This window comes from Octopus bimaculoides, chromosome 12, assembly GCF_001194135.2.
Source record: "Octopus bimaculoides isolate UCB-OBI-ISO-001 chromosome 12, ASM119413v2, whole genome shotgun sequence".
Lineage (NCBI taxonomy): Eukaryota > Metazoa > Mollusca > Cephalopoda > Octopoda > Octopodidae > Octopus > Octopus bimaculoides.
In genome coordinates this window covers 37,095,700-37,107,542 of record NC_068992.1, presented here as the reverse complement: position 1 = coordinate 37,107,542, position 11,843 = coordinate 37,095,700, and the positions used below count along the sequence as shown (strand labels likewise).

General features: G+C 35.7%; 1 protein-coding gene across 7 annotated transcripts in view; it reads left to right on the top strand.

Moving 5' to 3' along the window:
- Positions 1-11,637, top strand: part of LOC106869551 (IQ domain-containing protein H) — a 616,433-nt gene extending 604,796 nt beyond the window's left edge. For 3 of the 7 annotated variants that reach the window (XM_052972136.1, XM_052972130.1, XM_052972132.1), the window contains 2 exons: positions 7,455-7,563; positions 11,222-11,634. In XM_052972136.1, coding sequence (XP_052828096.1) covers positions 7,455-7,563; positions 11,222-11,302 — 190 coding nt within the window. In that variant the 3' untranslated portion in view covers positions 11,303-11,634. Of the gene's footprint in view, positions 1-7,454; positions 7,564-11,221 lie in introns of all 7 variants that reach the window. The other 4 variants (XM_052972134.1, XM_052972135.1, XM_052972133.1 and 1 more) reach the window with 3 other exon arrangements.
- Positions 11,638-11,843: the final 206 nt, after the last annotated feature.

The following is an 11,843-nucleotide window of genomic DNA, read 5'->3' as shown; positions in this document are numbered from 1 at the left end:
ATATATATATATATATATATATATAAATATATGCATGTACAGCTATTACAGGGTGTGGATGGTATTTGTTTGCAATTTTCAACTACTTATTTTGCACATATTTTTTTTTTACTTTCATTGTTGGCCTTTTTTTTCTTAAAAACAATAACTATTTTTACTTTATTTTTTTGCATAATAATTGAAAATTTTGGAAACTTTTGAACACTCCAATTTGTGGAAGAGGCATGGACTTCTCTTTGGAATATGTGCCTGAAGGACAAAGAAGATTTCAGGTTTCCTCAATATCAGCAGAAGGATGGTGGAAAAAGTCAGAAAGGAGCTGGAAGATTCAAGATTCAACTATTAGGCAACAACAGAGAGGAAAACTCATGGTCGACAATCTGACACCATCAGAACATGGGAATTCGTCCCTGAAATCCAGGAGATCATCAACAATGGTCTCAGCAAGTTGATACTTGCCATTGCACAGAAGAAAGGCGTGTGGATGAAAAACATGATGGTATTTTCATACAAGATAATGAAGGGACAATTTTTGTCTAAGGCAGTGTAGTGAAAACGACTCAAGCACAACAAGAAGATGATCAACAAGTTCAAACACTTGTTAGAGCCAGTCATTCTGCAGTTCTTCTTTGGTGAGAAGAATTTCTGCCAAAACCAGATCATCTCCCAGAACAAGAGGTGGTTTGCTGTCTCACCCAAGGACATGTCCAAAATTATGCACATGAAATTTCCAGCAACAATCTTGGTCTTTAGTGTCATCAGCAATGAAGGTGATGTCACACCACCTCACTTCTTCCCTGAGACCCTTGGGCTGAACACCGACAGTTATATCCATGTTCTGAGCAAGGTGGTGAAGTTCTGGATTGACTGGGTAGCTGCAGGGAGACCGTACAAGTGGCAGCAAGACTCTGTGATCAGCTGGAAGACTCAAACCTGGCTGTTAGAGAATTTCTTTGATCACATAGCACCTGACATTTGCCTGCAACCCACTTGACTTCCTTGTGTGGAGTGTAGTGAAATGAGAGAACAACAACTCTAGCAGCAACTTGAAGGTTGAACTGAGGGCCAGGATTACCAGGGCCTTCAGAGGCTTAAAACATATGATAGTGATGAAAGTTTGTGGCCAGGTCTGAGGTAGTCTGGTTGGGTTCATTGAGGCCAAAAGCAGATTCATTTGAGTGAGATCTACAGTGCGTGTCATGGTGACAAACTGACCCAAATTTGATGAATATATGTAAAAAAGTAAAAGCACTGTTTTATTTTTTTTTGAAACAGTCATCATATGAACGAATATTGTCCACACCTTGTATATACCACTGTTGGGGACAAAAGAAAAAGGTTTCACTCTCAGAATGGAAGACAGACTGTATGATTCTTGTGTATCAACAACAATGTCCATGGTTGTGAGAATTGAACTCTGAATGCACAGGACATGTGTAGACAAGATAGAAAATCAGCTAGCATGTGCAATGTCAGTGTACATGAATAAAAGAAGACTGTGCTGGTATGGTCATGTGATGTGTGTTGAGATCAGTTGTATGAGGAAGCGTCAATTGGATAGAAGTTGTGGAAGAGGAGACACAGGGAAATATAAGATGAAGTAGTGAGGGCTGATCTTAAGACTTAAAATCCTAAGGTAGACAAGTAATACATGATGCTTAAAAAAACTTTGCTCCTCTCAATAAAACTGAAGTTCTGAAAGCATATACCCCACACCTTCATTTTTTTTTTTTGTCACTAACTTCTCCCTTACTTACCTAACTGCATTATTCTGTTTCTGTAATTAAATGTGGGCAGAACTATATATTTTATCATTTTTTCCATGTTACTAGCTATCTTTCTCATAATCTCATTCTTAACATTGTCCCTCTCCAAATTATCTCTCCCACCTCTCCAGTGAATCACTTGCTATTGACCTGCTCCTATTATTGTTCAGCTCTCATACTCTTTGCAGTCTTCCCCAAACCATTTCCTGTTGACTTGCCTTATTCACCCCACACACAACATCTTTCTCTCCACTCACACTCTTGCTGCATTGCAGTTTCATGCAACTCTATTGTAATATTACTTCTCCTCTCTTTTGTACTACCAGTCAGCATCTAATGTTTCTGACCTTCCTCCAGCTCATATGTATTATTGATCATCCCTCCATCGTTCACTATATTTATTCCACTACATTACCCAATCTCTAATCACCATCTGCTCTTTTTTACTTTCCATATATCTTATATTTGTCATCAACTGCCCCACCCTCATCATACAGTATATTTGCATCCTTTATCCCATCTCTAACCCTCTTTAGCTCTTTCCATTCTCTCTTGTAACCTCTACCCAGTCATCCTTCCTATTCTTCTGTCCCCAGCTCCTACTCTGACACCCCATCACCACTATCTTTATCTCACTTTCCAGAACCTTGTATAATGCATACCCTCTATAGTAAGGAACCAGTTTCAGCCTCTTCCTTCATACTTTTCATCACCTAGCATAAGCTGCCTTCCTTTCTACTCAGCTGAAAAGGAGGCAGCTTTATGCAAGGTGAGCTACATGGTGGCCTCACTAGTACTAGTACCACAGAAAACCACCCAGTACTCTCCAAAGTGGTTGTCATTAGGAAGACCATCCAGGCATTGGAACATGACAGTCCTCAGATCCATCAGATCCTGTCAGAGTGACTAATCTATGATAACATAGAAAACAGATGTTAAAAAAATAATGATGATGATTGTACAAATTCTAAATATTTTCTTGGTGAAGAATGTACAACTCAACATTGACTATGGATTTGTGATATCAGAGTAAACACAAGATGGACAGAAAGATGCAAGACAATCTTTAGAATGAAGACATGGAAACAAATAAATCAATTTACAGTCATTTGCTTCACTTCTTCGATGGGAAAGGGTAAGTTTTTAGATTTAACATAGTGAAACATTCCTGGATGACAAAGTGAGGAATGGATTTCTTTAAGTCTATCAGAACTACCCGAGGTGGAAGCAGAGCAGGAAGCATGAGATAGCGCATCAGCTGCGAGATTTTCAGTTCCAAGCCTGTAGACAACATCGTAACTGTAGCAAGACAGTTCAATATGCCAGTGCTGTATTTTGACATGCTTGAATTTGCTTGTCTGGGCATGAAAGTAATACTCTTTTAGTCTGTGATTAATTTTAAATGCTTGCCAATAAGATAATGCTTCCACCTTTGAAGAGCTTCTACGATGAGTGATTCCTTTCACTTGGATTCAGTGATCTTGAGGAGAAGGCAACGGGTTTTCCACATTGATTAAGAGTTGCTGTGATTGCTATGTCTGAGGCATCTGTCTCAACCACTTGGGGCAGAGTCAAGTGAATAGTCATAACAATTGTTTTTGCAATTTCTGCTTTCAGATACTCAAAGGCATTTTTCACTTTTACTGGTAAGGGGAATGTTTTATTTCTTATCAGAGGATGAATTTTATCAGAAAAATGCAAAATCCATGATGAGTAGTAAGAGAACATGCCAATGACTCTTTTTTGAGATTTGGAATCATGTGGATCAGCAAGTTCTTTGAACTGTTGCAGTCATTGAGGATCAAATTTGATGTTTCCTTTTGATACTCGAAACCCAAGTAACTTGATTTCCTTTGCACTAATAATGGTCTTCTTTTCATAGAAGGTTATGTGATACTTAGCACAGTCAAGGAAGTGCACAAAATTTTTGTCATGGTCTTCTTGATTCTTTCCACAGATGGTAATATTATCCAATTATGCAAAAGTATTCTTGATCTTCTTGTCTCTATTCGTATTGTTTATGATGCGTTGAAAACAGGCAACTCCATTGGGGATCCTAAAAGGAATATGCTTAAAATGGTACAAGTTCTCTTTGGCTTCAAAAGCTGTAAAATGTCACTCTTCTTCCTTAATTGGTATCTGATGATAGGCACTGTGGAGATCTAATGTACTGTATATTTCATACATTGATATGCTCTCAACCATTTCATCGATTCTTGGTAATGGATAAGCATTGAGCTGAGTGAAGTGGTTAATGGTCTGACTGTAATTAACTATGAGCCTTTTTTTTGTGTCCAGGGTAAGTTTGAAAGCTCAATGATGTCATCACATAACAGTTTTTGTATTTCAGAGTCAATGAACTGTTCATCAGGCTTTGAAAAACAACAAGACTGTTGCAATTGGTTTGCAACCCAGGGCCAGGTTGTGAAATAAGGATGGTGCTTCAACCTTTGCTGCTGCTATTCCACACACAGAAAAAATAGGCTTTTCTTCTTTGAAAGAAATCTGAAGTCCTTCATGCTGGTTCAAGAAATCATGTCCCAGTATAACATCTGATCATAGTCCGGGTAACAAGGGAAGTTTTACATTGTCATACACTTGACCTTGGCATCAGAGCTGCACAAAACAATTTCCTTTTGTTACACTTGAAAGTTTTAGGGAAGCCATGGAAATCTTTGTCTCTAAAGGATAAGTGTTTAGTTCCAGGGATTTGGCAAGATCAGAGCAGATGTAGCTATCAGAACTTCCAGTGTCAGCAAGAGCTTTGATAGAAGTATTGTTGATGGAAATATTGATGATAGCTTTAGACAGGCTAGTAGGTGCAGCTGCAGTAATAACTGTACTCAATTGAAGATCTGTGGCAGATACAAATTCAGACCACATAGAATTAGGCTTAAATTAGCAAACCTTTAAGAAATGTCCCTTTTTACCACATCTTTTGCAGGTGGCATTCAGTGCAGGACATTTTGACCTAGGATGGGGAAAGTAACTACAAAAAACAAACAAAACATTTTAAGGAGTTCACTGCTGCTGTTGTAGATGACATATCTTCAGATTCAGTATTCTTGGTCAAAGAGATACCACCATGGGGAGTTTGGGTTGTGTAAGCCATTTCAAGAGATCGAGCCAGGTCAAAAGCCCTTTGAAGTTCAAGAATTTTATTTTTCAACAATCTGTCTGATATGATTTGAGCTTAGACCACTGATGAATGCATCTTGAATGGCATCTTCACAATTCTTTTCTGCAATAACAACTTTAAAGTTGCATTCTTTGGAAAGTCCTTTAAGCTTTTGTAAAATCTGGTATAAGGTTTGACCCAGTTCTTGTTTTGTAGTAGTGAGAATATGCCTAGCAAATATCTCATTTCTTGGTTTAACATACAAGTTTTCAAGAGTTTCAATAGCAGTTTCATAATAAGGACATTCTGCAATATATTTGTATACTGGTGAAGCCACAAAATTGGTCAGCAAGTGGAGTTTATCAGGATTTTGATCTTCAATGGTGGATAAGAAATTGTTGAAAGTTTAGTGCCAGTGGTTCTAGTTCTTTGCAGCATCAAGAGAATCAGAAGAATCAAAGCATTCTGGTCAAAGAAATTGCTCCCCTTTGAATGTCAAATAAATTGATGTAAGACAATATACAAAAGACAGGTGTGATATTATGATAGTTTTTATTTAACATTCAATACAGCATACTGCACTGTATGATCTACAATAAAAGCATACAAGATGGCAAGTGTTAATCATTGGCAATGAAACATCTAATGAGGACAAACTTTGGATACAAACACAAATCATGCTATTTTTGATACTCCTGTTGGTTAAAACAGTCATTAACAGAAAATAGGATGTCATCATCACTGTGGTACTGGTTTTTCCTGCTGAGGAAGAGGTGATAGTCAGATGGGGCCAAACAAGGAGAATAGGGAGGGTGATCACCAGTACAGCAGCTATTGAAACCAAGGACTTGTGTACTGGAGCATTGTCCTAATGAAACAAGACCTGTTTCCTTGGTGTTTTGTCTTGATAGCCTTTTGCAACTGCCTCAGAAAGTTTGTATAGTACTCTTCATTGATGGTGTGGCCCTTTTGAAGAAAGTCAATAAACACAATGCATCCCCAAAACTTGAGGCCATCACTTTCCCTGCTTGAAATGACCTTGGCCTTCTTTTTAGTAGTTCTTTGGAGTAGGTGAAGAGGGGTGTTTCCACTGCGTGGATTGTCACTTTGTCTCTGGGTCAAAGTGATGAACCCAACACTCATCGTGGGTTAGGAAACATACAAAGAAACCATCCAGATCTGCCTGAAACAATGTCAGATTTTTCCCATGATGTGATCAGCCTGATGTGCTTCTGATCAGGTGTCCAAATATGAAGCCTTCCTAATGCCAAGTTTATTATGCAGAGTATTTTCAACTCTCTCATGGGATATGCAATGATCTATGCTTTCCTCAATGGTGGTAGTTGCAGGACATTCATATGGTGGTTTATCTTTAAGACTTTCCCTTCCTTTCCTAAATTCAGTTGCCTATTTTTGCACTGTTGATAAAGCAGAAGTGTCATCCCCTAACGTAGCAGCCATGTCAGTATGAATGTCATTGGGGGGATAAACCCTTCTTCTGTAGGTACTTGATAACATCATGAAATCAAATTTTTTCCATTTTCAAGAGAATTCACTACTACTCACTAATGAAGTGTTCTTTGAACAGCTAGATGTAAGTTTAGCTGGAAAGAAACAATTCACTTAAAAAAAACAGAGTTGAAATTAATGTATGCAAGATTTCATAACTGTAACATCACTCCTTCATATGAACTTTTCAGCCCAACCTCATACAGCTCACAGATGACAGCTGTGAGTTTCTGTGATTGTAGTAAGGTTTCACTTTGACAGATGAAATGTTGCTGTACTGGTATAGTTGATTGAGCCATAAAAGAAGAAAAACACAAACCCAAAAGAAAGGAAAACTGGTGAGTGCAAAGAGCAGCACCAGGTAGCAAGTATATATACATCAAGGAAAGAAGTTGAAGTTAGAGATTATGAAGAGAAATAAAGCAGCCAGACAATCAGGCAGTTGAGATGCTGAAAGTAATCTCTACTAGTCACTTGTATAGTCAATCAAGTTAAATTGGATGGTTCATTCTAAATAACTAACATAACAGTATTGTCATCAACTGCAAAGCTGAAATACTCTAGAAAGGAATAACTACAGAAGTTCGAACTGATGGGCCAAATTATGAAAGTAGTAGAAAGAGTTTGCTGGTGGGGATATTTATTGTGTGGAGGTTAGCAGTTGGGTAAAGAGGTGCCAAGCAATCCAGGTGTAAGGAACCTGCAAAAGAGGAAGAGTAAAGAGAACAGACACAAAAAGAAGTGGTAAAGTTGATCTTTGTTGGGTGAACTCAGTGAAGACAATGAAGGACTAGATAAAGTTAAATGGCAGACGCTATGCTAGGGAAGACATGTTAAATCCATGCATTGAAGAAAAATAGATATAAAGTGGTGGTGGTGGTAGTGGCAGTACTATTGTTGCTATATTAATATAAAGTGGTGGTGGTAGTGGCAGCACTATTGTTGCTACATTAATATAAAGTTATCTGTGCATATTATCTTTAGAGAATTACATTTGCAGAACTTTGTTGCATTATTTTCTTGTGCAGATTTTAAGATTAACAATCCGGAAATATTTTTAGGGTCATTTGTAAGGACTTACGCAATGGTTTGGCTGCATTTGCTCGAAACCTCAACACACTACATGAAGAAGTATCATCCCCTAACATGCAAGGAGAAACTAATTTCAAGGTTGGTACTATTTGTTTATTTACATTTACTTCATTCCATGCTAGTTAGATCTTAGGAATGTAAATAATGAATATGAGGAACAAACACTAAAATTATCACACATAAATTATTTATTTAAAATAAATAAGAAATTTACTTGAAACTCAAAATTATTCATACATTAATGAGATTATATATGTTTTAAATCTATCAACTTTTTACTTTTCTCTCTGTTAACCTACCTGCTTACTTTGTCTTCCTTCCTTCTCATCTATTTATGTATTAGATTTAGTGTTTCACTTCTGATCTGTCTTAGACAGCTAAGTGTATGATTAATTTTACCCCACTTGGTATGCAAATCTATAACCCTTACACAGCTAAATATGTTATTGGTCTTGACATCAATATAGCTTTCAACCATGAAAGCATCCTATCAAAGTTGCTCACTTATCTCAGGTCAAGGGTTCCCTCTCAGAGTGTTCTAATGCAGTGTGGGATACTCTCTGTCATTCATTTCATCAACTCTGCTACACTCAATTGTTACATCTCTCATATTGTTTCTTCTGTTCATTAATTATATTCTTGTCACATCTATGTATACTCCTCAACACTATGCACTTACTCTATAAAGAGAGATCTAGTAGTCATCTTCCATTCAGAATAGGGCCAGCTTATCCCATTCAATAACACTCGGATGCAGCCAGTAAATATAGTAAGTAGACATATTTGTAATACTTTCTCTATTATACAACTAAAATTTCAGAAATTTTATCAATGCTAGGCTTCATAATCTATAGCATTCCCAAACCAGCATCCCAAAGTCTAGGTATCCTGTGTTGCACTAAAAGATACTTCAATACTGGTGAAGCTGAAACTCTACAAAACTCAAGTTTGATACACCTAGGGTAGTGCTGCTACACAGCTAAATAACTTAGGAAACTTCTTAACATGACAATTCATTTGATTTGCAAAGATTCCATCAACAGCTCAATACTGTCATTTGATTACAGTTGTGTTGTTTCCTTTTGCTATTTCTTTTACCGTTTTATGAGGGTATCTGATTCTGAAAATAAGAAAACTGCATACTACTTCCACCCAAAGACAACTGATGTACATATGTCACCACTTGCTTTCTCTACTTTACTTCACTTGCCAATTCCTGCAATATATATGCTGCTAATCAATTCTCTGCAGTTTATTTCCACTGGCACTCTCATTGGTGACAATATGGAGAAGTTTAATTTGAATGTCAATCACATTAACTGTGCTGAACTAGGTTATCCTGCAAATGTCAAGGGCACTACCCTCCACCTTTCACTTAATGATATAAAAAAGAAATTAACTACATCTATCCCTTTACAGATTATTGGCTTTGTACTAGCATTTCTTCTGGCTTTAGGTTCTGAGTTCAAATGCTACTGAGGTCAACTTTACCTTTCATCCCTTAGGGTCAATAAAATAAGTACTAGTTGGGTACTGGGATCAATGTAATTGATTAGCCCCCTTACCTAGAATATATGAAGCCCAATATACCCATCATTATTACCTGTTTGATATGGGTACACCAGTCACATGCATTACAACCATATGCACGCGACATACTGATCTCATATCAAGATAAACAATACATGAATTTGCAGGTAGGTTCCTGTTAGAATTTTCTTCAGGCTGAGTGGCTCAACCAATGCAAAAGATCCCTGAATAGAAGTTGTTTTAGGATGATGAACAAAACACCCAGGTTTCCAGGGGGGAATTATTCAAACCCCAAAGAATTACTTTCAGCATATGGCTCCACCACTATTTCTGTTCATGATTAGAGATGCACATATTATTAGCCACTAAGGGACATACTCAACTGGTTAAGGTCAAGAAATTGACAAGCAAATGTGTGGTATTGAGCAGAATATTTGCTGTAGCCCATGTTTTACACCAAGACAAAAACATGTAATGATAACAATCCAATTAATTAAGATCGGAAGCCATGAGAGCCACTGGTTGGTATTGCATCAGGGCAGTTTATTATTTTGCTGGGTATGATGGAAAGTGTCAGCTGTCCACAGCCAGCAGACTGAGGTGACTCTTGTTTACTTCAAGAACCCTGCGAAGAATTCTTGCAGTTCCAAGCAGTGCTGACTTTTGTAGATGTTCTATCCTTACCTTTGTACCAATGTTTTTGAGCCACATTGGTAGTTGAGTGTTGATACTTCCAAGTGTGCCAATTATTATTGGTATCACATCTACTCTCCTCATTGACCACAACCTTCATACTTCCCACTTCAAATCATCTACTAACTATTATTATTTTTATTATCATTGTTATCATCATCATTATTTATTTATTTATCATCATCATTATCATCATCATCATCCTCATCATCATTATCCTCATCATCACCATCACCATCACCATCACCATCACCATCATCATTAGACTTGATGTGGTAAGTGTTAACCTATTATTCAAGGTTTAGAAACTTGGTTTTTGTTCTTTAGAAGGGTATGAATATCACATCTTCACAATTAATCTGACACCTCTTAACTGTAATTTCATGCATCATTATTAATATAATGATATTAAATAGTGACTGTAAAATATGTTCCAAGTTTATTTCTGTTTCCCAGAATTTACTTGTGTTTTGTATTGGTTTCAGTAGTTTTGATTATGAAATTTTCAATATTTTTTAGTATTTTTGAATTATCTTTGTTATTAAACATTGATTTCTCTTGGAAAACGTTTTTCTTTTTCTTTCCTCATATTATTTTCCTTCTAAATGTATGTTAAGAAAGATTTTGTTTGCAAAAAATATAGAAAAAATTATGAGCAAGTGCATATTGATAAAAGTTATAAGTAGACAGAAAAATATAGTGTAGAAGGAAACTAAAAAAATAATTACAAACAAAATAATATTTATTGAAATCAATTGTTAGATGTTTGTTTTTAAATTTAAATAATTTCAGCATGAAATAAAATATTCCAATAATAATCCATAAAATAAAAATATTTTTCAGAGCAAAGTAAACAGACATAAAATTATTCTTGGAACAAATATTCATAAGATTAAACTTTGTTTTTGTTTTCTTTTTAATTTAATTTTTATCTCTCACTGAATGTAAATTCCATCTTTTTTAGACACTATCAAATGATGGTCACTGCTATGAATAGCTATTCAAATAGTCATTATCATATTAAAATTTTTAACAGTCCATATGTGCTGGCAAATTTATATAGTGGATAATACTACATACAACTGTTGTAACTTTAAATCTGATTTTAATGTATTAAACTGACAGAGATGGAAGCATATCATATCTAAAAAAAAAAGATTGAAATTCCATTATACTGAATTGATTTTAAAGCAGATAATTTTTCAGGGCTGCTTTAAGCAAAGGCTACAGACTTAAAATGGTTGACTTCCATTTCAATTCTAATACCAGTGTTTCTTTTATACAACCTTGATAACTTGGCATATTGAATTAGATAATATTCAAGTTGAATAACTATGGAAATTATCAAGTACAAATTTTTTATAATATTTGTGGCATGATAGTTACTATGTGTGATAATGTTAATATTTGTTGTTTTAACTGCTTTATTTCTCATTAAAAGTTTTTGTTATTTAAAAAATATTGTTTTTACTCTTTATTTTATTTTGATATTTTCTATTCCTCATGTTCCCAGGAGGCCATTAATAGCATTGAAGAAATTATTGGAATAACTGTGCTGAATGAGCAGGAGGATAAGAAAACAAAAAAGAAATGAAAATTAATCAGACAAGCACATTATTCTATCATGCTTAAATATTGAATATTTCTGATACAGACCTCATCAGAAAAGAACAACATGACAAAACAAAAGAGAAAAACAAAAGCAAAAGTTTGTTTTAGATTCAGTTTCAGTATCTAGAGAGAAAAGAAAAGAGATACAAAACAATTTGTATGTTATATAAATTGGGGCTTTATATAAAATATTGATAGATTGCCACCAGAAGAATTTTGGAATATTGTGCCTTATTTTCTTACTAATATTTTGTTACCTTTTGAAATATTAAGAATAAAAAAAATATCTATATACATGTATGTATATGTTTCTTTTAATGAACTATTTTGTAATTGTCTACTCCTTTTGAAAGATTGGGTAGAAGGGTGAAGACCCCCTTCTGTCATGAGTAACCATAGGATTGCACCTACAAAATTCCCTTCTGAGGCACAAGTCCAGGCAAGTTTGTTTTGTGGAAGACAAGCAGTCACCCATGCATACCAGTCTCCCCTGTCCATGCCACTGATGTTGTCCAAGGGAAAGG